Source organism: Leopardus geoffroyi, chromosome A1, assembly GCF_018350155.1.
Source record: "Leopardus geoffroyi isolate Oge1 chromosome A1, O.geoffroyi_Oge1_pat1.0, whole genome shotgun sequence".
Lineage (NCBI taxonomy): Eukaryota > Metazoa > Chordata > Mammalia > Carnivora > Felidae > Leopardus > Leopardus geoffroyi.
The window spans coordinates 177241509-177268290 of NC_059326.1; the positions used below are offsets into that span (position 1 = coordinate 177241509).

The following is a 26782-nucleotide window of genomic DNA, read 5'->3' on the forward strand; positions in this document are numbered from 1 at the left end:
CCTGCCTTCCCTTGTGAGAACTCAGGTGGGGCAGGGAGGTAATGTTAGAACCTGGCTGCCCACCTTCTTTTGTATGCCTTTGCTCTTTGGTCAGGTGTTCTCTGAGTCAGTTTCTTTGGAGTCAGGATTTCTATTTCTTCATTAACACTCTCAACCCTCTCACTGCCCCAAGAGCAGAGGCTCCGATGGAAGCTTTTCCTTATGTGGCTATTTTGCCTCTTCTTTCTCATGCTCACTCCAGCAGCTCCCACTTAGTTTGTTAGTAACAAACTTAGCACGTTTTACCTCTTAGTTACCATGTTGGCATTATCTGCGGTAGACATTATCTGCACATTTTACAGATGATGGAACAGGGGCCTAGAGTTTGAGTGACTGACTGAAGGCGCCCAGCGGAAAGTCAGCAGAGCTACGATTCAAACAAGGTCCCTCCTGAGGGGCCACCAGGGAGTCCTGATTCATAGTCAGGAGGTCCAAGTTCCTTCTGCATCATTTTCTTTTCTTTTTTTCTTTTATTATTTTTTAAATGTTTATTTATTTTTGAGAGAGAGACAGACCACAAGTGGGAGAGGGCAGAGACAGAGGGAGACACAGAATCTAAAGCAGGATCCAGGCTCTGAGCTGTCAGCACAGAGCCTGACGCGGGGCTCGAACCCACGAACTGTGAGATCATGACCTGAGCCGAAGTCAGAAGCTTAACCGACTGAGCCACTCAGGAGCCCCATCATTTTCTTTTCTGATGACATAAATGATATATACCAGTCTTTAATGGATTTGTCCAGAAACACAATTAACGCTTTGAAGTTTATCCTGCAATTATTTTTTTCTGTGAATAAACACATGTACACTTCACCAATAATGTGATATAAAATTAAGGTCTATTATGTGGTTTAGGTCAGGTTTTTATTATATTTTGAATAGGTAATATAATATCATCGTTCAAAATTCAAAAAAACAACAAAAAAGGAGAGGGTAAACTGTGAAAAATCTCCCTCCCTTTTCTGCCAGCAACCAGTTCCCCTATCTGTGTTAATATTTTATGTAAATTTGATTTTTTTTCATGGTTGTGTATACAAAATTAACATCATATGGATACCAGATGCATACATTTTAATTTATCTAATTAGACATAGATAATGGACATTTAAGTCATTTCAAATTTTGTGCTATTCTAAATAATTTTGTTATGGATATCCTTATTCAGTTGTGCTGTGCATCTATAAATATTTCTTTAGAATTAATATCTAGAAATGGAAATACTATGTTAAAAGGCATGAACTTATTACCAAACTGTCTGCCAGAAATGTACCAATTTATACTTATGAGCAGGTTATGAAAGTATCAACTTCCCCTATAGTCTAGCCTTTTTAATGAAAACAGAATTTTTAATTTGCATTTCATATCCATATTAGGTAAATTTAAATTTTTTTGTTTTTTTTGGTTCATGTCTACTTATGTTTTGTGTCCCTTTTTAAATAAAAAAACATTTTTTTAAATGTCTATCCATTTTTGAGACGGGAGGGCGGGGAGAGAGAGAGAAAGAGAGAGGAGACCAGAATCCAAAGCAGGCTCCAGGCTCCGAGCTGTCAGCACAGAGCCTGACGCAGGGCTCAAACCCACGAACCACGAGATCATGACCTGGGCCAAAGTTGGGTGTTCAACCGATTGAGCCACTCAGGCGCCCCTTGTGTGCCTTTTTAAAAGTAGGCTGCTCCTGTTTTTCTTATTGATTTGTAAGGACTCTTTATACGTTAGGATTATTAATGTTCTGTCTGTCAGTAAATGTCAAATTAAGCCTGAGTTCTAGTCCTGCCTCTGCTCCCAGACTTCTGTGATGCCATTCCACACTCCAGCCTTCAGTGTCTCTGGCTATGAATTATGTGCCCTGTGAGGCGGGCCACTTTCTGACTGACATGTCCGCATCCTTTAACCCTTCAGGCGCCAGGAGCTCCGAGAGCTTCGGCTGCTCCAGAAAGAAGAACACCGGAACCAGACCCAGCTGAGCAGCAAGCATGAGCTGCAGCTAGAGCAGATGCATAAGCGTTTTGAACAAGAAATCAACGTGAGTGTGAGGACAGATGGGTCCCTGGAGGGCTTCTTGCCTCCAAGTTTTCTTTAGGGGCAGGAGAGAGCCCGGTTCCTTTGGTTTCTTGGTCTCCTGGGCCACTGACTCATAAACACAGGATCTCATGAAGGTCACAGAGCTCCTCTGAGTCACAGAGGAGGACCTCTAGAGGGAGACCGACCTTTGCCGAGCACCATGCAAGAACTCTGCAAGGCAGATGGTCTGGCCTCCCTTTTGTACAGAGGCAGCAGAGACTCCGGTGAAATGACTCGCCCCGGGTCGTACAGCAGAGAGGCGTAGAGCTGGGATTCAGGCCCCGGTCTGAAGATAAACTCTGGGCTCTCCCCATCTTGCATCCCATCTTCCTCCCAGGTATAAAGAGACTTTGCTCAGTTTCTCCTTCTACTCCTTCCAGGCCAAGAAGAAGTTCTTTGACACGGAGCTGGAGAACCTGGAACGCCAGCAGAAGCAGCAGGTGGAGAAGATGGAGCAAGACCATGCCGTGCGCCGCCGGGAGGAGGCCAGGCGGATCCGCCTGGAGCAGGATCGGGACTATGCCAAGTTCCAGGAGCAGCTCAAACTGATGAAGAAGGAGGTGAATATGTGCTGGGCGGAAGCCAGGGGCTCTAGGACGCAAGCGATCGAAACCCCAGCTCAGTCCCGCTTCAGCAACAGAGGAGACTCTGGGGAGCTCATGTATCTGAAAAGCTCACGTCCACGTGTCGGGATTCATGTGCTCCAGCTGCGTCATGAGGAGCTACTTCTCTGTCATTTGGGCTCTCCTTTCCTGTGTTGACTTGGCTCCCAGGCAGCTTCCTGTATGTCGTCCCAGCTCAGCAACCCCAGCTGAAAGACAGTAGGGGAGGAGGAAGGGCTGGCAGCCCAGGGGGATCTGAGATGCTTTCACCAGAGCAGGGGAACAGGTGCCGGGTGGCAAACACAATACGTCTTCTGTGCCCTGCCCTCTCTTCTCTCAAAACAACAGTCCCCTAGTTGGGACCCATGTGGCTCTTCTCTTTTCTCTCCCAGCTGAAGAGGTGGGGAGGGGGGGTGGTGACAAAGAGGTAGATGGTCCCGAGACAAGGGGAGGGAGGTGAGTCTCCTAGCCTGCCCTGGGGAAGGGCATCTGGGTCCCAAATAACAGCTCACACCTCCCTCTGTGGAGCCTGGGACATACTTACTAGGCCATTCCCAGTCTTCAGACAAACAGCTTCTAAGGGTGGTCCGTGGTGCTGCAGGCTTCAGAGCCCAGCTCCCAGACTGCAGTCTATGGGGGTGACATTTGTATCCAAGGGGCCTCAGGCAGCTGCAGGGGCTGGGCTGGAGCTGGAGCACAAAACTTAAGCGGGGGCGCCAAAAACCTTGGTAATCAAGACAAATAATATTGTAGCATAGTGTTTTAACATCAAAATTATTGCAGAAAAGTCATGATGAACAGACTGTTGGCTATTTAAAGTCAGGATTCAACAGGGCCAGGTTTAGGGTAAGGCGGTGAGAATGAGTCCTGCAAGTATAGGGTGGATCCTGTCTGTATTTACAATTTTGATATTATGTTCGTGGCATGAATTTTGATTTTTAAATTTTTATTTATTTTTTAAAAAATCTTTATTTTTGAGAGAGAGTGAGAGCGCATGCACACGCGGGGAGAGACGATCTGAAGCCCGCTCTGCGTTGACAGTAGATAGGCCGATGCAGGGCTTGAACTCATGAACCGTGAGATCATGATCTGAGCCAAAGTCAGATATTTAACTAACTGAGCCACCCAGGAGCCCCCGAATTTTGATTTTTTTTTTAATGTAATTTTATCTTCATTACTGAGATTTTTGGTATTCCTTTTTATGCCCGCGGTGAGTGCCTCACTGGCCTTACCCTGGTCCTGGCTCTCCTGCTGGGGTACAGCACTGACACTAAGCATACCCCCCAGCTCTAGGGCAAGTGCAGGGAGCACAGGCTTGGGAGTCAGGTCTGGTTCTGAGTCGTGGCTCTGGATCACTAACTATTGAGCTTTGGACAAGTGATCTTCCTGAGCCCTAGTTACCTCCTATCAAAATGAGAGCTGTTCAGCACCTGTTTTATTGACTGTCTACATGTATGGCCCTGTGCTAGGTGCTGGGGGTACTGAGCAGAATAGATAGGGACTCTACCCTCAAGAAGCTGTTAATTACCATGGAATCCAGAAGTTTTTGGCCATTTCTGATATTCATTAAAAATTTTATTTTTGAGAGGGAGAGAGCACAAGGGGGGAGGGAGGGGCAGAGGGGGGGCGGAGAGAGAGAGAGAGAGAGAGAGAGAGAGAGAGAATGAATGCTAAGTAGGCTCCATGCTCAGTACGGAGTCCAACATGGTGCTTGATCCCATGACCCTGGGATCATGACCTAAGCCAAAACCAAGAGTCAGGCGCTTAACCAACTGAGCCACCCAGGCGCCCCTGATGTGTATTTTCCATTCCAGTCTCTTTCTCCCCAAAACAAAAACACAAATATTAGACCTTTGGTATTTCCCTGTAAGTCCCTAAACCTTTAGTTTTCATAATTTTTATTAGTCCTCAAATTCACGGGCTCTTCTGCCACCTCCACTCCACCCTGGGACCTTCCAGTGTTTTCTGTGTTTACTGTTAGATGCTGTATTGTTTGGTCCTAAGCTTTCTAATTGTCTCTGTTTTAGAGTTTGTATTTCTCTGTGGCAACATTCTCTTTCTCCATTAACCTCAAATATGTTTACCTTTACCTGACAGAGTGTGGTTATAATAGCTGCTTTATAGTTTTTGTCTGATAATTCCAACGTCTGTGCCATCTTGGAATTGGTATGTGATGATTTTTTTTCTTTGCAAATGGGTCACATTTCCTGATTCTTTGTACGTAGAGTAATTTTGGATCGCATCATTGACATTTTGAATGTTCTAGTCTATGGACTCTGGGTCCTGTTACAGTCTGGAGAGTGTTGACATTTTTGTTTTAGCAGGCAGTTGATCTTGTTAGGTTCAGACCACAGGTCTGTCCTGTCTTCTGTGGGTGGTGGCTCTGATCGTAGTATAGTTTTCAAAGCCCCTGCTGTACTGCTTTGGGTCTGTCTTGCTCCTGCTCGGCACGGGTGAACTTGAGACATGCGTGGGGTCATGCACAGAATTAGGGTTTCCCTCCTGCTGTCTTCTCTCTGGGATTCTTCCCACACTCTCTGACCCACACAGGCCCCTCTTCCTGGTTCTCTGGCCAGAAACATGAAGTTTCTTACAGAGTCTTAGTTACCTTTCCCATTGCACTGCTGTGCAGGTCTGAGAGTACTGCAAAGCCAGGACAGCAAAAGGGAAAAAAAAAAAACCACAACTAGGAAACTCACTCCTGTGCTGGCCCCTCCTATAAGTTTTGACTCTTCTGATAGTCACCTGCTTTTGTTTACTTTCCAGAGTCCTCAGGTAGTTGTTTTTTGTATTTTATCCAGGGTTTTTCATTGTGATCGGCAGGACAGGGAGGCTGTTTTGGCTTACGCTGACCATGCCAGAAGAACTCCCCTGGAATGTTCTTTTGATCATGGACAGTATTTTTCCACCAGCTGCTCCTAAGAGCCTTCCATCAGTGAGTCTGGGGTGGTGTTTCAGGCACCTGTAGAGGTGTGGGTTCCTCAGAACTGTCTGAGGAACTCTGGGTGCCTTGGAGAGAAATGTCATGAATCTCTTCTCCCTCTTCTGTTATAAAAGACAGAAACTGGGGGCACCTGGCTGGCTCATTCAGTAGAGTGTGCAGCTCTTGATCTCAGGGTTGTGAGATAGAACCCCACATTTGGTGTAGAGATTACTTACCAAAAAAAAAACAAAGACAGAAACCCATTTCCAGCTGGTTTGAGAACACTTACTGGCCCTGATCGGGAGGGCAGAAGTATCACCAGGAACCCTTCTTTTACATGTTTTGGCATTGCTTCCCTGCATTCATCTTTGTCTCTGGCGGGCCCTTCCAGGGTGGCCCACCATGGCCTACATCCTAGTTTAGCAACCCCGGAGGACAGAGATCTGCTTTCCTCGATAGTTCCAGCACACATCCTAAAGCTCTCACTGGCCCAGCAAGGTGTCTGAACCAATCCCTGAGGCCAGGGCATGGAACATGTTGACCGACAGCCTGAATCATATGTATGCCTGGCCTAGAGCCAGATGGAGGTGGCCGGGGGCGGGGGTGGGGGCGGGTATTAGCACCACCTGAACCTCAGGAACGGAGGAGATGTCACCCGTGAGGGGTGAGAAATATCTTAGATCATTATAAGGGTTTAACAGATTGACAGTTTGTGGGATTAATATTTCTTGGGGGTAGGTGATTACGAAGAAAATGTCTACAGAGGTTTCTGGGGGCACAGTATGAAGAAAGGTTGACAAAGTCTGCCCTCAAGGAAGGGGAGGTGATGCTCTCAGAAGGCCGCAGGATGTCAAGCAGCAAAAGCAGGACCTCTTCGCTCTGGGGGGAGTCTGAAACCCAAGCCAGCAGCAGACAGGAGTAGGCCAGAGAGGACTACCTGTCAGGGGCTTGGTGGAGAGCGGGGTGGGGGGCCGGTATCTAGAAAGCTGCACCTCGCCTTTGGCCTCCCTGGCCCAGGAGTTCTGGTGTTGTAGTTTTTCTTTCTAGGAAGTGTGAGGAGGGACGCTGACCCAGCCGCTGTCTTCTGTTTCTGGTACAGGTGAAGAACGAGGTGGAGAGGCTTCCGAGGCAGCAGCGGAAGGAGAGCATGAAGCAGAAAATGGAGGAGCACGCACAAAAGAAGCAGCTTCTCGTGAGTCCTTGTCCTCGGTCAGCGAGTCCCAGGTTGGAGGTCCCGAGTGATGACCAGGTTCCTCCTCTGTCTCAAGTCCAGCCTATTTTGTTGGCACCTCCCTCATGCAGCCTTCCTTGATTGCTCTAGCTCCCTGTCTCTGGACACCCCAGCCCTTTACATCCGTGTCTTAGGGTTGTTTGTAGGCCATGTCTCCTTGAATAACCCAGTACATCCACCTGCCCACTTGGCACCTTTTAGAATCTTAAGACAAACCCACGACCTCCCAGACCTGGTCCTGTTCTTGTATTCTGAGGGGGCACTGTCCTTCATCCTGCTGTCAGGCCAGAAACATTGTTATTTCTGACCGTTCCTTTCCTTCCAACCCTTTATCACCTCCTGAAGCATGGATTTTGTTTTTTTGTTTTTAAGCTCCAAACTGTCTCTGGATCTGCCAACTTTGTCAATATCTCTGTGACTCCATAGTGACTGTCATTTTTTGCCTGGACTACTGCAGTAGCCTCCCAGCTAGTCTCCCTGCTTCCTCTCTTGCTCTCCTGCAATTTTCTCTCCCACCAGCCAGTGTAATCAATATGAACTCCAGATCTCATCATGTCACCCTCCCCCTATAGCCTTGTGTCCTGAAAACCTTCAGGAGCTCCCACTTTGTGTATAAGATAAGACGAGCCTCCTCATGTGCTTACAAGGCCCTGTCCGTCTGGCCCCTGCTAGCCTCTCCCCGCTCCACTCGATCCTCCCGGCCCCAGCCTCACTGGCCTTCTCCTTAGCCCTTGTCGGACCATGTGCTTGTTTTTCTCCTACTGGGGCGTCTGTACATTTTGCTGCCTCTGCCCCCAAATGTATAGAAAATTAGAGTCTACACTTAAAATGCTTTTGTATATTACCCAGTTTAGCGTTCATGGCTTATCAGGGTAGGTGCTATTTGTTTTTCCCTTTACAGAGAAAGAAAATAAGGCTTAGAGAGGTGACTTTGTAGAGTTCATGGTATGGGGCAAGGCTTGAAACTCAGTCTGGCTCCAGACTTCATGTTCTCTCCAGGACACCATCATACTTTCCTACAACCTGTCCTTTGATGCTGTGATCAGAAAAAAAAATGCAGGGCTGGGGAGGGTGGGGGAGATAGGCCCCATCCCCACACAGGGAGAGCATATTGGGCCTCTAAGGGGGCCATTCTCGCAAGGGCATCAAGAGCCTCAAAAAGGTACACATTATTGGCCTGGATTTTTTTGCTTCTAGAGACTAATCCTAAGGATTAGTCATCACAGAAGTTCACAAATATTTAGCTACCAGAGTATGAAGACACACTCCATCTAAAATAGAGACAACTTGGGGCACCCGGGGGGGCTCAGTCAGTTAAGCATCCAACTCTTGATTTTGGCTCAGGTCATGATCTCACAGTTCATGAGTTTGAGCACCACATCAGGGTCTGTGTGGCCAGCACAGAGCCTAATTGGGATTCCTGTCTCACTCTCTTCTCTGCCTCTTCCCCACTCTCTCACTCTCTGCAAATAAATACATAAACATAAAAAAAAAAAAAATAGAGACAACTTGGAAACAAATTATTAGGTATTGGGTAAATAAGGTTAGGGTATACCTACCTGTGCCATGAAATGTTTTCGGCCATCAAAACTCATTTGATAGAAGATTACATTATCACATGGAAAGGTATTTTTAATTTTTAAAAATTATAGTAAGATAAGGCATAACGAATTTAGCACCTTAACCGTTTTTAAGCATACAGTTCAGTAGTATTAGGTACATTCACACTGTTGTGCAAACCATCACCACTGTCCGTGTCCAGAACAGTTTATCTTGCAAAACTGAAACTCTACCCATTAGATAATAACACCCCATGCCCTTCCCCCAGTCCCTGGCAACCACTATTCTACTCTCTGTCTCCACAAATCTGACTTCCTGTAAGTGGGATCATATGGTATTTGTCCTTTTGTGTCTGATTTACTTGACATGTCTTTGAGATTCATCCATGTTGTGGCATATGTGGGAATTTTCAGGGAGGAGTAAGATTCCATTGTGCATATATGCCACATTTTGTTTATCCACTCCTCTGTCTGTAGGCACTTGAGTGTTTCCATCCCGTGGCTGTTGTGAATAATGCTGTTATGAACATGGGTGTACAAATCTCTAAGTCCTTTTAAACAATTTGTGAAATACAGATGCAAACATGTTTGTATAGATACACCAAAACCTGCTGCTGCTCCCGGGTGATAGGATTAGTGGGGATTTCTAGTTTCTGCTTATGTGTTCCCTAAAATTTTTAAATTTTAATTTTTAAATCTGACTATGGAAAATTAAAAACATAGGCAGAAATAGGTATATTAGGAACCCCCACATAGCTGTCACCTGTTACCTGGTCTCAGTAATTAGGAGCTCATGTCTACTCACTCCCCCACCCTTCAGGGTTATTTCGAATCAAATCCCACGTATCGTATCCTTTCACCTGTCAGTGTCTTAGTATGCATCTCTAAAAGAACCCACAATACTATAAAGTCACCTAAGAATTTAAATATTTATCGTAACTGCTTCATGACATCCCATTTGCAGTTGAGTCATTAGTTACATTTCCATTTGTCTCATGAATGTTTTTTTTTTTTTTTAATCTGTTGTTTGAATCAGGGTCCATATGAAGCGCATATGCCACAGTTGGTGGACGTGTCTCTAAGTCTCAGGTTTCCCCTGCGTATGTTTTCTTTGCCGATCAGGACGACTCCTCTGTAGTAAAAGTAGACGTTGAGGTGCCGGAACCGGTGCTAGAGGTCTGTCCTCCTCTCTCCCGCCCAGGACCGGGACTTCCTGGCCAAGCAGAAGGAGGACATGGAACTGGCGATGAAGAAGATCACTGCAGACAACAGGCGGGAGATCTGTGACAAGGAGCGCGAGTGTCTCACCAGGAAGCAGGAACTCCTTCGAGGTGGCTGCCAGAGAGTGGGCTGTGCTAGGAACTGCTAGGTTCTTCTCCATCCTAAAACCAAACAGCATCCTTTAGGGCGACACATGGGGAAAGCCTCCACTGCAGTCAGGACTGAGGCACAGAGCCGACATTATTTGACCTCTTTCCTGAGGTTGAGGAAGGAAGAAAGCCAGCAAGCCACGTAGAGTGGGTGGAAACTACGGGGTGGTGGGGAAAGTATCGTGCCCCTTATGACATCCATCACATGTGGAGTGACGGCTGTGCCAGTTTTCATGTCTCTCTCCTTGAATCTTCACCTTAACCCGACAAGTCGTTTTTGTAGACGAGGAAACAAAGGCTTGCAGAGCCACTGTGCTTGGGCCGGGGTTGCTCGGCTAATGCGTGGTAGAATGAGCCTTGAACATGGATCTCCTCTTGAAGCCTCTTGAAGCAGTCAGTTCCTGACTGCTCTGGTGTGCTGGTGCTCTGACGGGTTTGCGGGCTGGCAAGTCCTTTGAGCCCAAGACCTTCCAGAGACACTAGTGTGGGCCACTCCCGGAGGGAGGAGGGCAGAGGAACTCTAGGGTACAGAGAGAGGGCTTCTGTATCTGGATGGGGTCACTAGCAGGGGAGGTTCTGGGGTAGAGTTCTGAAGGGCAGCAGGGCTTAGGGTCTTTCTTTAGCCCCTTAGGTTTATCTTCTCTATGCCTGCGGATGTTGGGTGCAGTTTTGTGGGGCGTGCAAAGCAGGTGGGCTCTGAATGGCCAAAAGTCTGCTGTTTGAGCTACACTTGAAACAGTTGGATGGGAGAAGTTCAGAGTTTGGCACCCGTGGGCTTCTGAGAGTCAACAGTCCAGCCTGCGGTAAAGACGTAAACAACATAGGGCCGGTTGTACAGGTGCCATCTCTGGCTTACTTACACAGCAGGTGCTGCGGCCAGGGCTGTGATGGCCGGTGCAAGCCTTGTAAACCCCTCAGTACTTGGTGTGGGGCAGCAAAACGGGGTCCTTGATGTTCTGACGTTCTGAAGAGCCACCGCGGTTTCAGGAAAGCCCTCATTTTCTTTTTTGGTCCCATGATGCCAGTAGGAACCACCCTACTTGTGGGACAGCGCTTTCGACTTTGATAGGAAGCCAAATCACTGTTCTGATGTACTGTGTGGGTAGTTACCAGTTTTCATAGATCAGGAACGCAATGAAATGAAATGAACATTCATGTGGGTTGAGCACCACCCGCTCCGTGTCTTACAGGGCATGAAGTCTTCATCTGATGCCAGCTCCGTGCCTGTGGCTGAGCAGAAGGTCAATTGATAGACTTCCAGTGATAAAATGCCAGATGCTGTGTCTTAATAATAATGTATACATAAGGGATGTACAATGGCCAAGGAGGGTCTCGTCCATTCTTCAAAGGAGTAAATAGTGACAGGAGGCTGTTCCTGTCTTCTTCATGGGGTTTCGTGAGCCCTTCCCACTGGCCCATTAGGAAAGCAGCAGTGCACTGTGAGCTGAACATAATGGTCTCCCAAGACCATTTCTGCCTCCACGGAATGGTTGCACACGTTTGGTAGAGGTGGAAGTGGAGGCCTGGAGAGGATTTGTTACCCGTCCCAAACCCCAGTGAAGGAGCTGGGTTCTAGCCTCAGTCTCTGGTTTCTCTGGTTCCTGGCTCCATTCGCTTCCCGGTGTACCACGCTCCTGGGAGCTAACATCTGATGCAGGAGAGGGCAGGGCAGCGCTCAGTGGCGCTCTGGCCATTAGCATCTCACCAGGCCTCATGTCGTCCACAGACCGGGAGGCAGCCCTGTGGGAAATGGAGGAACATCACCTACAGGAGAGGCACCAGCTGGTGAAGCAGCAGCTCAAAGACCAGTACTTCCTCCAGAGGCATGAGCTGGTGCGCAAGCATGAGAAGGTGAGGTCCCGACTTGGGCGGGGCATGGGGCTGCCACCGGAAGCTCTGGGAGGGCCAAGTGGGGCACCACTTGGGTACCATCTGTGCTCCCAAGAGGAGGCAGGCGTTGGTCATGGTAAGGCCCTGGGAGGTTCTGTGAGATGTCCTTCCTCTGATGAAAGGGCCAGGAATGGGGGAAGCCCTGCAGGGAAGCAGATGGCAGCTCCCTCACTGACTTAGACACCTTAGTGTGTGCCTTTCACTTTTTTCCTCTTCTCCGTGAGCTTTCCATTTTCCCCTAATCTCTCTCTTTCGCATGCATTCCCTCGGAATACTTTTAAGTCTCAACTTAATCACCACCTCTGCCAGGAAGCCTTCCTTATCTCCCTCAGACCAGGCAAGGGCCCCTGCTTTGGCCAGAGCACTCTCTTACTTCTATGTAATTGTCTTGACTTGGTCCCCTTAGTGGGAGCAGGGACAAACTGAGATCTGGATGCACAATTAGTGGATAATTACAATTCCTAATCTAAATGCAATGATGGACAAACAGCTCTGAGCTGTGGCGGCTCTGAATAAGGGTGCTCAACCTGGCTTGGAAGTCAGGGGAGGCTCCCTGGAGAAGGTGATACCCGTGCCACGTTTTGAAATACAAATAGGTGTTAGGCGAAGGAAAAACTCAAATTTATCATGACTTTTAAAAGTATGAATTGACATCTGCCATCAGTAGTGTACGTCTTGCTTTGAGGTATTAGCTTTAATGACATGCCAACCATTGATTAGATGCGAAGGCATTTAGAAGGTAAAAATCCAAAGCGTTACTAACAAAAAGTAACATTTTCTGTTCTCACTTAAAAAATTAACAGTAGAGGGGCGCCTGGGTGGCGCAGTCGGTTAAGTGTCCGACTTCAGCCAGGTCACGATCTCGCGGTCCGTGAGTTCGAGCCCCGCGTTGGGCTCTGGGCTGATGGCTCAGAGCCTGGAGCCTGTTTCCGATTCTGTGTCTCCCTGTCTCTCTGACCCTCCCCCGTTCATGCTCTGTCTCTCTCTGTCCCAAAAATAAATAAATGTTGAAAAAAAAAATTAAAAAAAAAAAAAAATTAACAGTAGAGGTAAAATGATGCCAGACTTGCTCTGCTGAGCATTCAGGGCCACGTGTGTCCTGGGCTCCCAGGCGGAGGGTGGCAGCCTTTGGCCTCTGATCACACCCCGGGCCCAGAGCACACCTGACCTCAGCCCCGGCTGGCTGTGCCCGCAGGAGCGGGAGCAGATGCAACGCTACAACCAGCGCATGGTGGAGCAGCTGAAGGTGCGGCAGCAGCAGGAGAAAGCACGGCTGCCCAAGATTCAGAGGAGCGAGGGCAAGACGCGCATGGCCATGTACAAGAAGAGCCTCCACATCAATGGCGCGGGCAGTGCCTCTGAGCAGCGCGAGAAGATCAAGCAGGTGGGGGCTCTGTGCGTGTACTGCAGCGGGGACAGGTGCTGGTTTGGTGGGGCCTGAACTTTATGTGGCTTGGGGAATAGAAATACAAACTGCAGTACGGGGTCTTGGAAGGGGGGTGTCGGTCACAGCCTGGAAGCCTCACAAGCCCCACGGCGAATGTCCCTCCGGTGGACAGAGGGGGAAGCTTGGTGTTGCTTTCTCATGCACAGTTCCCTTTCACACTGTGGTGCTTCGATCCTGCGGCTTCCTCTGCTGGTAAACCCCTTCTTCTCATCCACCAAGACCCCACTTGCATGTCACCCATTCGTCTTGGGGACATGGCGCTGGTGGCCCTGGGCTCCCGTGATTCCTGTGTGGTAACGCACGTTGTCTTAGCATGTGGCACAGCACAACGTTGTGTCCCCACCAGCCTGGGTCTCCGCTCAGGAAGAGAGCATGGCCTGAATGGTGTAGGGCACTAGGGCTGTGCACAAACCAGCCCCTCTGACGGGGCTTTCTGGAATGGGGTGGGGGTAAGGGCCCCCCCCCCCCGCCCCTGCCCCCGCCACCAGCCAGGCCTGTGACCCTCTGAGGCACCCACCCTCCCTCTGTTCCAGTTCTCCCAGCAAGAGGAGAAAAGGCAGAAGTCGGAGCGGCTACAGCAGCAGCAAAAACATGAGAACCAGATGCGGGACATGGTGGCACAGTGTGACAGCAACATGAGCGAGCTGCAGCAGCTGCAGGTACAGGCCCCCCCTTCTCGCATCACCTCTGTTCCCGGGACCACAGACTCTATGGTAGGGAAGGACTCTCGTCAGACAAGCCCGGGCTAAAACGGTTCAATCCTGCCGTGTCATGCTGGCCAGATCCATCATCTTCCAAGCCATAGTTCCTGCATCCATAAAATGGGGATGGGGTGGGGGTGAGCATTCCTGTTTGGTAGGACTGAGCTGAAAGTGCCGCGCCTGGGGCCTGGCAGTGGCCTGTGCTGGGCTTCTGATTCATCACTGTGTCTTGGGACAAGGTGTCCAGGTTACTCCAATACCAAAACCGGACATTACAAGTAAGGAAGATGGCAAACAATGCCTCAACGAGATATTATTAGCGAATCGACTTCAACAATGTATAGAAAGAATTATACACCATGACCAAGTAGGCTTTATCCCAGGCTGGCTCAACATTCAAAAATCAGTGCAATCTGCAACATAACAGGCTAAAGAAAAATCACATGATCACAGCAACAGACGCAGAAAAAGCATTTGACAAAACCCAGCACTCATTCACAACAACACTCTCAGTAAAAACAGGAGTAGAGAGGAACTTCCCTAACTTGATAAAACCTACAGCTGATATCATCCTTAATGGTGAGAAGCGCAAAGCTTTCCCACTGAGATCAGGGAAGGCTGTTTTGGTGTTGCCAGCCTCTTGGTGACCCCTTTCCCTTGGGAGGTCCTGGCCTCTTCCAGTTTCCTGACTCCTGAGCTTGTCCCTGCCTGAAGGGCGCCACCCCAGGAGCCGGTACTTGGAGCCTCCTTGCAGCGGAGCAAGGCATTGTCATGCCTGAGGGATGGGCAGACTCAAACCCCTGTGACTTCAGGAAATTGCTCAGGCTTTTGCACCCATTTGGCAATTTCTGGAGACGCAAGGAGGGGTGGAGGAAACGTGACAGGCATTGACGCCTGTCAGGTAGGGACTCTTGTCATTTGTCACTGTAAATTTTAGCCAACTCCCTCAGCTTCTGCATCTGCTCATGGGGTGACTGGGAGGACTGACTGAGAGAACCCACAGGAAGTGCCAGGAGCCCAGCTTCTGGCAGGGCAAAGGTATTCCGTGCTGTAGTATTATTTCTAACTAAACTGATTTCTAAACTCTCGGGAGCCTTGAGTTGAAATCCAAAATGAAAATCCCCCCAAGGTGTCCCACTCTTCCAACCCCAAACGATTGAGGTATCTGGATGGAGACCCTTTCCTCTTGCTTTATAAATGCCTTATAAACCACAAGACTGATTCTCTGTGAGGATCAACAGGGACTTATCACTTCTGCCTTGCGAGAAATTCCAGGTAAATTTTGTGAGGCGGATGACTTACCTCAGAGAATAATAAAGTTGGGAGTGTCTCTGTCAGGTCCAGGTCCTCATCTTTACACAAATCTCTCCTGAGGAAATGATACATAATACAGAAAATTACATATATAATTTATATAAATATTTATACATACAGATTATCTTAGCTCTGACTGCCATAACAAAATACCCGTCTGGCGGCTTAAACAACAGTTTCGTTTCTCATAATTTTGGAACCTGGAAATCTAAAATCAGGTTGTCGTTGCAGTTGGATTCTGGCTTGCAGACGGCTGCCTTCTTGCTGTGTCCTCACATGGCACAGAGAAAGAGAAAGCAACCTTCCCAGTGTCTCTTGTAAGGACACTAATCCCATCATAAGGGCCCCACTCCCAGGACCTTATCTAAATTTAATTTTCCCCGGGGCACCTGGGTGGCCCAGTTGGTTGAACGGCTGACTTCACCTCAGGTCATGATCTCACATTTCGTGAGTTCCAGCCCCGTGTGGGGCTCGTGGGGCTCGCTGCTGTCAGTGCAGAGCCCTCTTCAGATCCTCTGTCCCCTTCCCTCTCTGCCCCATTCATGATCTCTCTCAAAAATGAATAAACATTAAAAAAGAAATAAATGTAATTATCTCCTAAAGGTCCCACCTCCAAATACCACCACACTGGGGGTTAGGGCTTCAACATATGAACCTTGGGGGGACACGATTCAGTCCATAGCACAAATGGTTAATACAATGCTATTTAACATAGTGAAAATTAAAAGCAACCTAAGTGACCAAAAATGGAGGAATATTTAAGTAGATTTGATGAATCTATGCTGCGGGATACTCTGTAGGCATTAAAATTTTCATTAAAAACAATGAAAAATGTTAATTCTTTAGAAGTTAATTAATGTTTACATTATAATGTTAAGGGTGGTGGGAAAGCAGGTTTCAAAATTGTATATAGAGGGTGAGCTAAACAACATTTAGGACAGAGGCTGCCAGAAAATCACATTTTTGCAGTGGCTGCCTCTAGTGGTGGGATTAGGACACATTTTTATTTATTATTAATAGTTTTACTGTTTTGTTAAAATGACATATATGTTCATGTTGAAGAATTCAAACAATGCAAAATAGCACAAAGAAGTAAAGTGCAAATTACTGTAGATCCCACTACACAATAAGAACTATTAACATGAATATTCTGAAATGTTCCTCCAGGCATCTCTTGGTATGTATTTATATGCATAGAGTTTCCTGTAAATTACAATCAAAGAGAAGAAATAATAATAATGCTGGTGCCTTCACTGGCTACAGCATGAGGTATGTTTCAGCCTTCTGCACCTCTGCCTTCTAAGTTTTCTTACCTGTTCTGCCTGGAATTTGTTCCAGAATGAAAAGTGTCACCTCCTGGTAGAACATGAAACCCAGAAGCTGAAGGCCCTAGATGAGAGCCATAATCAGAACCTGAAGGAATGGCGGGACAAGCTTCGGCCACGCAAAAAGGTAACCACGTCTGGGCTCGTGGGCTCAACAGTAGGCTTTTCTCCATGTTGAGCCACAGGCGTCTGCCTAGGATGTGAATATAGATAAGATACAGATTTACTTTAGGAAGTTGGTTCATATGATTGTGGAGGGCTAGTAAGTCTGAAATCTGCAGGGCAGGTTGTAGGCTGGAGATCCAGGAAAGAGTTGATGTTGCAGTTTTGAGTCCCACCCATGTTAGGGAGGGTAATCTGCTTTACTCAAAGTCTACTGAGTTAAATTTTAATCACATCTAAAAATTCCTTCACAGTGACATCTTGATGGGTGTTTGACCAAACAACTGGGTACCATGTCTTGCCAGGTTGACACATAAAATTAATCATCACAGGGCCTCAGTGTGGTCATTTGTAAAGTGGAGATGTGAATATTGTACTGTGTGATGCAAAAAAGTCATCAGCCCGTAGTGCAGACCAAGGACATACTCATTTCCTTCCACCCCTAAGCTCTCTGAGGAGAGAGCTGCCTTAATTACCCTTGATCACATGTCTTGAAGCCCTGAGGTTTGTTCTGCCATCATACATCAGCTCTGCTTGCTTTCACTGTGGTCTGGACAAGAGGCAGCTGCCCACCTCAGCTAAGTAATGGCCTTGGAAGTCCTTGAATTGAGGCTTCCCTAACCTGTGCTAATGGAGCTTTATGGCTGGCAGCTGGCCAGGGTCCTGGACCTTCCTGGCAGCAGGCTCATGTTCGTCATTTTCTGTAATCATGGCCTGTTGGGCCTTTTGATACTTGACACTCAAATCAATAATGCTCCTACTGACATCGGTTGACTCTGGTATCAGGAAACAAACGTTCACCTGGTTCTCTTACCTGGTGGTTCTATACCCTTGGCACATCCTGAGAGAGTTTGAAGATGAATGATCACGTTGCCTCTAGCAACTGCCTCCTATTTCAGGGGCACCTGGGTTTGGGGGAGGTACTGTGGTGTATGTCTGGGGAGCTGGCATTGGATTTTGCCTCTGGGGGCTGCTGTTTTGCAGAGTTCTTTGTAGAATTGTCATTAGCTACCTGGGTTACTGCTGGAACACTTAACCAGAGGTGATAGAAATGTTCTTTCACACTCGTGTTACAGTCAGCAATCTTGAGCTATGCAGGGGAAGGGAGATGACTGTACACTGTGGAATATTTTTAGAAAACTTCAGACTTAATTCTTTCAAGTAAGTATAGAATATCTGGTAGCATCCATAAAGTGTTGCTTGGGTCACGGCTGACACAGAATGTGGCCTCAGACCAGTCCTCCCTTCGCAACCTTTGCTTTTTAGGACTGTAAAATGTAGATAGAACATTTCTTCCCTTAAAGCATGTGTTAGTAAACTATTGTCCATGGGCAAATCTGGCCTACCATCTGTATTTGTAAATAAAATTTTATTGGAACACAGCCATGCTCATTCATTTACACATTGTCAGTGGCCGAGTTTGAAGTACAACGGCAGTTTGAGTAGTTGTGACAGAGACTTCACAGCCTGCAAAGCTGAAAATATTTATAATCTGGCCCTTTACAGAAAAAAGATTAGACTCCTGCCTTAGGTTATATACATGAATATATATGGTAGGTAGAAGAGAGTAGCGCTTAAGAGCACAGGTTTTGGATGAAGTCCTGGCTCCCTTATTACTAGCTATGAAACGTGGGGCAAGTTACTAAAGCTCTCTGTTCAAAAAGTGGTAGCTGTTATAATTAAATTGTTATTCTTTAGCAGAGGTCACAGACTGATTATCCATGGGCTGAAATTGGCGCACAGGCATTAGGTTTGGCCAACATATAGAAATTTCAAAATTTTTTGAAAGTTGCCAACCTTTAAGTACAGGCATACTTTGTTTTATGGCGCTTCACAGATAATTGCATTTTTTTTCTCCCTCCAAAATGAAAGTTTGTGGCAGCCCATGGTGAGTAAATCTACCAGTGTCCTTTTTCCAACAGCATTTGCTCACTCCATGTCTCTGTGTGTCTCTTTTGATAATTCTTGCAATATTTTAAACCTTTTCATTATTTTGTTATGGTAATCTGTGACCAGTGATCTTTGATGTTACTGTCATAATTGTTTTGTGACCACAAAAGATGGTGAACTGACATCAGGCACAGCAACATTTTCCTAGCTACGTCTTCTAAGGCAAGGGAAGCAAAAGCAAAAATAAACTATTGAGGCTACTCCAAACTCCACAAAGTTTTTTGCATAGCGAATGAAGGAAACCGTCAACAAGATGAAAAGGCAACCTACTGAATGGGAAAAAAATGTTTGCAAATGATGTATCCAATAGGGGGTTGATATCCAAAATACATAAAGAACTTAATACCAACCCCCCCCCCCAATAATCTGATTAAAAATGGACAGTTTTCCAAAGACCTATATTTGACCAACCATACATGAAGAGATGCTCAACATCACCAATCCTCAGGGAGCTACAAATCAAAACCACAAACAGATATTACCTTATACCTATCAGAAGGGCTAGGTATCAAAAAGAGCAGAAATTAACAAGTGTTGGCAGGGATGCAGAGGAAAAAGAACTTTTGTGCACTGTTGGTGGGAATGTAAATCGGTGCAGCCACTATGGGAAACAGTATGGAGGGTCCTTAAAAAATTAAAAACAGAGGGGCACCTGGGTGGCTCAGTCGGTTGAGCGTCTGACTTTGACTCAGGTCATGATCTCGCGGTTCGTGGGTTCCAGCCCCACGTCGGGCTCTGTGCTGACAGCTCGGAGCCTGGAGCCTGCTCATGCTCCAGCATGCTCTGAAACTCATGCTCTGTTTCTCTCTCTGTCAAAAATAAATAAACTTTAAAATATATACATATTTTAAAAAATTAAAAATAGAAATACCATATGATCCAGTAATTCCACTACTGGATATTTGGAAAACAAAACAAAAACGTTAATTTGAAAAGCTATATGCACTCCTGTTTACTGCAGCATTATATATAATGGCCAAGATAGGGAAGTAAGCCAAGTGTCCATCACTAGATAGATGACTGCATATATAACACATACACACACACAATGGAGTATTAGTCCTAAAAAAACAAGATTTTGCCATTTTGGACAACATGGATGGATCTAGAGGGTATTATGCTAAGTGAAATAAGCCAGACACAGAAAGACAAGTGCCATATGTTTCATTTATATGTGGAATCTAAACAAAGCAAAGTAAACAAAAAGCAGGAACAAAACCCATGAATACAGAGAACTGATAGGAGGGGATGGGATAAAAATTACAGCATTGGGAATATAGTCAACATAACAGCATTATACGGTGACAGATGGCAGCTACCCTTGTGAGCCCAGCATAGTGTACAGAGTTGTCACATCACTATGTTGTACACCTCACACTAATGTAACGTTGTGTGTCATCTATACTTCAACAGCAATAAAAATGCATTTTATGGGGAAAAAAGATGGCGAACTGTTGTGTATTCTGACTATTCCACTGACTGACCATTCCTCCGGCTCTCTTCCTTTCTGCTCAGGCCTCATTCCATGAGACACGGTATTAGTGAAATTAATGAGGCCAGTGAATAACCCTACAGTGGCCTCGAAGTGGTCAAGTGAGAGGAAGGGTTGCATGTCTCTCGCTTTAAATCAAAAGCTAGACATGATCAAGCTTAGTGAGGAAGGCACGCTGAGACTTGAGATACTGTCCTTTCCCACCAAACAGCTACAGTCGAGTTGTGAATGCAAAGGAGAATTTTTTAATTAAAAGTACTACTTCAGTGGATACACGAATGATAAGAAAGCTAAACAGCCTTACTGCTGAAAGGGAGAAAATTTTTATGATCTAGGTAGAAGATCAAACCAGCCACGAATTCCCTAAAGCTAGGCCTAATCCAGAGCAAGGCCCTAACCTGTCTTCGGTGCTATGAAGGCTGAGGTGAGAAAGCTGCAGAATAAAAGTCTGAAGCTAGTAGAGGTTGGTTCATGAGGCTTAATGAAAGACGTCGTCTCCAGAACGTGAAAGTGCAAGGTGAAGCAGCTAGTGTTGATGTAGAAGCTGCAGCACGTTATCCAGGAGATGCAGCGAAGGGAATTCGTGAAGTTGGCTACACTAGACAACAGATTTTCAATATAGATGAAACAGCCTTATGTTAGGAGAAGACTTTAGAGCTGGAGAGGAACAGTCCATGCCGGGCTTCAGAGCTTCAAAGGACAGGCTGATTCTCTCTTGTCAGGGGCTAGTGCGGCTATTGACTTTAAGTGGAAGCCAGTGCTCATTTGCCATTCTGAAAATCATAGGGCCTTTTAGAATTATGCTCTATCCTGCCTGTGTTGTATAAACGGAACGGCAAAGCCTCGATGATAGCACATCTGTTTACGACATGGTTTACTGAGTATTTCAAACCCGCTGTTGATATCTTCTGCTCATTGGCAGTGTGCCTGGTCACCCAACAGCTCTGATGGAGATGTACAACAAGATTATTATTTTTTTAAAAAAGATCAATGTTGTTTTCATGCTTGGTAACACAATATCTATTCTGCAGCCCGTGGTCAAGGAGTAGCTTTGACTTTCCAGTGTCGTCATTTAAGAAATACAATTTCGTGAGGCTATAGCTGCCATAGGTAGTGATTCCTCTCATGGATCTGGGCAAAGTAAGCTAAAAACCTTCTGGAAAGGATTCACCATTCTAGATGCCATTAAGTACATTCGTGATTCATGGAAGAGGTCAAAATATCAACATGAACAGGGCTTTGGAAGAAGTCGGTGACTTTGAGGGGTTCAGGACTTCAGTGGAGACAGTAACTGTGATGTGGTGGAAATGGCAAGAGAACTGGATTAGAAGTGGAGCCTGAAGATGTGGTGGACTTGCTATCGTCTCAGGGTAAAACTTGAACAGAGGACGAACTGCTGATGATGGATGAGCAAAGAAAACGGTTTCTGGAGGTGACATCTACTCCTGGTGAAGACTGTTGAAATGCCAAGAAAGGATTTAGAATATCTCATGAAGTTAGTTGATAAGGCAGAGGCAGGGTTTGAGAGGACTGACTCAAGTTTTGGAAGAAGTTCTACTGTGGGTAAAATGCTGTCAAACAGCATCACAGGCTACAGAGAAATTGTGAAAGGAAGGGTCCATCAATGTGGCAAACTTCATCATTGTCTTATTTTAAGGAATTGTATGTGAACTACACCTCAGTAGTAACAATTAAGAGATAACTACATTTACCCTGGTGAGCACAGCATAATGTACAAAACTGTCGTCACTATGTGGCACACCCAAAACATAACATTATATGTCAATAATAAAAAATTGGCACAGCCACACCGTCAGCAGTCACCTCGTTCAATCAGCAGCCATCGACACTGAGGCAAGACACTCCACGAGCAAAAAACAGTCATGAACTGCTGAAAGCTCAGATGACGTTTAGCACTTTTTCGCAATAAAGTATGTGCTCATTATGGTACATACATTTTTTTTAGAAACGGCTGTTGCACACTTAGACCACAGTGTACTATAAACATAACTTTTTATAAACAACTTTCATATGCATTAGGAAATCAGAAAATTCATTTGTGTATCATGATACTCACTTTATTGCAGTAGTCTGGTACCAAACCCACAGTATCTCCGAGGGAATGCCTGTGTAAGGGAATTTTTCATAAGAATCTGGCTTTCCAGTTTCTTTTGTGAATCCAGGAGCTCTGGCCACACTGGGCTCATTGTACCACGTGACAGACATCAGCTGGAGCTGAAAAGAAACCGCCGTCTTCAGACACAGTGTGTGCTCTTCACCTCACTGCAGTCCTCCTCACTCCCTATTGCCTCACACCCAGCTCTCTTTCTTCATTCGGTTCATCTGGCTGGCTCCCATAGGCACTGGATTTCGTAACTTGTTACAAGAGCTTACACAGTACCACTTTTATCTTGCTTATATATAATGTTTGCTTACCACAAACACTTTTAACATTAACATATCCGGGGGCACCTGGGTGGCTCAGTCAGTTAAATGTCCAACTTCATCTCGGGCCATGATCTCATGGCTCGTGAGTCTGAGCCCCATATTGGGCTCTCTGCTGTCAGCACAGAGCCTGCTTCAGATCCTCTGTCCCCACCTCTCTCTCCACCCCCCCTCCCCTGCTGCTTCTCTCTCTCTCTCTCTCTCAAAATAAAAATTAAAAACTTAAAAAACGTATTTTTTTAAGATTAAAAAAATGTTTAACGTTTATTCATATTTTAAGAGACAGAGCAGAGCATAAGTGGGGGAGGGGCAGAGAGAGAGGGAGAGGGAGACACAGAATCTGAAACAGGCTCCAGGCTCTGAGCTGTCAGCACAGAGCCTGACGCGGGGCTTAAACTCACAGACCGTGAGATCATGACCTGAGCTGAAGTCAGATGCTCCACCCACTGAGCCACCCAGGCGCCCCTAAAAAACATAATTTAAAAAATGCTAATACATCTGGCAAAGGAGAACTTCAACCAAGACACTAGACACTTGCTCTGAGTTACCAAATGGGCTTTTACAACACAGAGAACCCGTCGTACTGCAGGTTTTCAGAATCACAGTGTCAGGGGATGGTGGGAAGGCACATGATTTTTGAAGACAACTCCCTAGGTGATTTCTGTGGGGCAGTATCCTCATTAGGAACACAATGTACTTGGACATTCTGGCCCTGTCCTCCCACCTCCCCCCAATCACCCACTGTTAAATCTGTCCATTTTCTACCTTGGGTCTTTCTGCATTCGATTGTTTTCCTGCCAGGAGACTGGCATCTACCGCCCCCCCACCCCCCATGGAGATGGCATTTCACCAAACCGTGGCCCTTGATCCACAACAAAATCCTGCATGGTTGTGAAAGAAGGAAGCTAGAGGTGGTACCTGTCTTCTGGGTGATGCACTCTGGGAAAGGAAAGATGGAAGACCGAGTTACCCATGCAGCAAAGGAGCAAAGGCTTGTTGGGAGGGAAGGGAAATTTCCAGAGGAGGCCACTTTGGTGGGGGTCCTGTGTTTGGGAGATCCATGCCAATGGCATCTGACTGCGCCCTCTCTCTGTCCTAGGCTCTGGAAGAAGATCTGAACCAGAAGAAGCGAGAGCAGGAGATGTTCTTCAAACTGAATGAGGACACAGAATGCCTGAACCCTACCACCCCAAACAAGGCCACCAAGTTCTTCCCCTATAGCTCTGTGGATGCTTCTTAACAGCCACCTGGGGCTGTGGCTGGCAGGTTGGCGGGCCTCCAAGGCCCTCCCATTCTCTGTGAACAAGTAACTCAGGACCCCCCCCCCTTCCCTCTTGCTTCCAGGCCAACTCGCATCTAGCCCCTTGCCTTGTGTTACCCCAGCTATGCCCAACAGACCCACCCCAGTGTTCCTTAATTCTCGCTCACTCATGGAGGGCGAGGTTTTATTATGTGTTGCCTGATCCTAATGTATGTCCCCTCTGAGCCCCACATCCCTTCAAGGTGTCAGTGATTTGGGCTGCTAGTGGGGTCACGGCCCGGGAGGAATGGTGTTCTGCAGCCTTGAGACCCTCCTGCTTGCCAAAACATCAGTTTTGCTATCTGTGGGCACAAAGCGCTACCATCAGTCACCATGAGTTTGTCCATATTATGATTCTTGGTGTGGTGTCAGACAAGAACACGGCTCCTAACAGCCATTTCAGTTCCTAGCGAAGCCCGTCCTGCTGCCAGCTGCTCAGGGGGTGCCCTCATTCTTCCAGTAGCCCCCAATTTGCTTCCCTCTTGAGACAAGGCTGTGTCTACAATAGTGGGCTGGAGGAGAGCCTGAATCATTCATTCTGCTGGCCTTGGGTGTTTCTTGCCATCTTGTGTCCCTCTGCCTGCACACACATACATACACAAGGCTTGGCCCCGTGGCATTACCCAGGCTTGCCTCTGCTCTGGGCCTCTTGTGCCAGGTGGGTTGAAACATACTCATTGCCTGAGCCTGTGCCACTGAGCATGTTTAGGTGGAGCCATTGGTTTGAAGGGTGCTGGGTACTGGCACAAGATGGTATAGGCTGAACTGCCGGTCTGTGATTCCCTTTGGCGCCTACGCTGGATGCTGTGTTCAGGGATAAATTCCTCACCACACAAGACTTTCACAGCCTAGGCTGTTCCCGTCTCATCCTTGCCCATCCTGTCTGCAGGCTGTTTCCCTCTGTCCCTCCTAGCAGGAGTCTGGCCTCATACTTGAGACAGAGGCTTGTAGTCGCTGGGATTTCTGTTCAGGAAGAAAAAACATCAGGGAGAAATGCAATGCTTCCTGCCCCCAGCAACAGAGCAGATGCAAAGCTGCTTCTTCTCAGATGGAATCCTGGGCCTTCGGGTTATTCAGCTGGCCACCCACAGATTCTGATCCCACAGGCTGCAGGATGTAGATAAAAAGTAATGCTCAAACAGGCATTCAGTTTATCTACAAAGAAAGCTTTTTTCACTTTGATTTCTAACTTGAAACAAATATAAACAAATGGCTTCTATAGGACGATAACCTGCTTTAAATAAAACAGAAAACTGAAGGCGAGTTTGAGAAATCATGGATGACGTATTAAGTCTGGGTACTGTTTTGTCATGATGGAGTGGCTGACATCCCAGGAGGACTTTTTCCTTCTTCACTCCTACACGTTAAGGTTTGACACTTTGTCCTACAGCAATTCTCTGCAAGTTTCTTGGCACTGGTTGTAACTGGATCTTGGGGAGGGAGGGTTGCCATTCAGTAAGAAGGGACTTAGGGTTCCCAAGGCTTACATGTGCAGTGAAGATGCTCTGCGGGCTGTGGGAAGGCAGTGGTCCTCTTAAGTTGGTGAACATTTGAGCTTGCCTGCTTCAGTATTTGACCCAGATGCAGCAGTTTTCTGGTCTCACACAGATGAGACCAGTGAAACAATTGTCCCCTTTTATTCTTTTTGGTGCACAGGTGCCGGGAAAATGTGACCTAGCAGCAGTGTAATTACAGAACACTGTCCGGGTTCCACCAGCCAAGGCCGGCCCTGGCAAATGGTCAGGCAGGGCTGATTTGGGTTGTGTTTGCACTATTGCCTGGGGTGTGAGAAGGGGCATTTACATGAAATGACGGTTTCGTGGTTCAGACGAAAGTCTTTGATCATTCCCCTATTTGGCTTTTCATTCACATTTGAATCTTGTTCAAGAGTTGCTGCTTTCCTGTTCAGTGCTGCCCAAGTCCTGATGGCTCCCCTCTCCTTTCTGGATGGGGGCCGGTTGAGTCCTCCAGCCTCATGATTGAGCCAACACGCATGCCCACCAGTGAGAAGGCCCACGCAGTATTCCGCATGCCCCGTGCTAATGTTTCCTCGGGAAGGGACAGATGGAACTGTTTCTTGTTTTCAGTCCGTTTTTGGCAGAGTAAATATAACTAACTTATATTTTCCCTTTATAAAGGATAGAAGTTATTTTTATGTAGTTTCAAAACTTTATACAAAACTTTTGTAAAATGTGCTCTACAAAGTTTAACTGCAAGAATGTAAATATGCTTCTAATAAAATAGCAAAAGGAGAGAAACCCTATTTGCATTTGTGCTTGTTCTCTTGGGTGGGGTGGAAACAGCACGGCAGACTTAGCCACATTTGCCAGGCAAGAAAGGGTTCACCATCTTCTCAGTGCACTGGTGCTTTCCAGGTCACATGGCCAGTCAGACCTTGGGGTGGGTTTCTGTTTTGAAAGGAGTTATATTGTGTGTGTGTTCTCTACAGACATTGAACAACATTCTCATTCAACAATAAACATTTGGCCCCCAGGAGTTTCCAAATACTAACTTACTGAATCCTTTTAACAACCTGTGAGGAAGACATTGTCATTTCCATTTTATAGAGGAGCAAATAGATATGAAGCAAGGGTAAGGTCAGGCTGAACTTCACCACACTGGTAAATGATGCCTATGAAATTCAAATTAGACCTTCTGAGGTGCTGTCTCCACCACACCTCCTCTCCCACTCTCAGCTGCCCATTACACTCACTAAGAGTCATGCACTTAACTATCAGCTGCTGTATTTGAAAGCATTTTTCTGCCATGCTTCTAAAACCCCATTCAGAGGTTCTTAACCTGGGGTCTAAAGAGCTCCCCTATCACCAGCAAGGGGTCCGAGGGTAGAATTCAGGGTGTCTTTGTTCCTGGATGGGAAAAGATTTGGTTTTTAGTTTGACTAAGCTCTAACTGAAATTCAGTATTTCCTTTCTGTATGGATGCAGGCAACCAGCTCTGTTAGGATAAGTGGTAC

The 26782-nt window shown here is 46.6% G+C and overlaps 1 protein-coding gene across 1 annotated transcript in view; it reads left to right on the top strand.

Moving 5' to 3' along the window:
• STK10 (serine/threonine kinase 10) overlaps positions 1-26066 on the top strand; it is a 116394-nt gene extending 90328 nt beyond the window's left edge. The window contains exons 11-19 of the mRNA XM_045501468.1: positions 1936-2059; positions 2478-2657; positions 6722-6814; positions 9614-9743; positions 11509-11633; positions 12868-13056; positions 13653-13778; positions 16473-16586; positions 23608-26066. Coding sequence (XP_045357424.1) covers positions 1936-2059; positions 2478-2657; positions 6722-6814; positions 9614-9743; positions 11509-11633; positions 12868-13056; positions 13653-13778; positions 16473-16586; positions 23608-23748 — 1222 coding nt within the window. The 3' untranslated portion in view covers positions 23749-26066. The remainder of the gene's footprint in view (positions 1-1935; positions 2060-2477; positions 2658-6721; positions 6815-9613; positions 9744-11508; positions 11634-12867; positions 13057-13652; positions 13779-16472; positions 16587-23607) is intronic.
• The last annotated feature ends 716 nt before the right edge of the window (positions 26067-26782 follow it).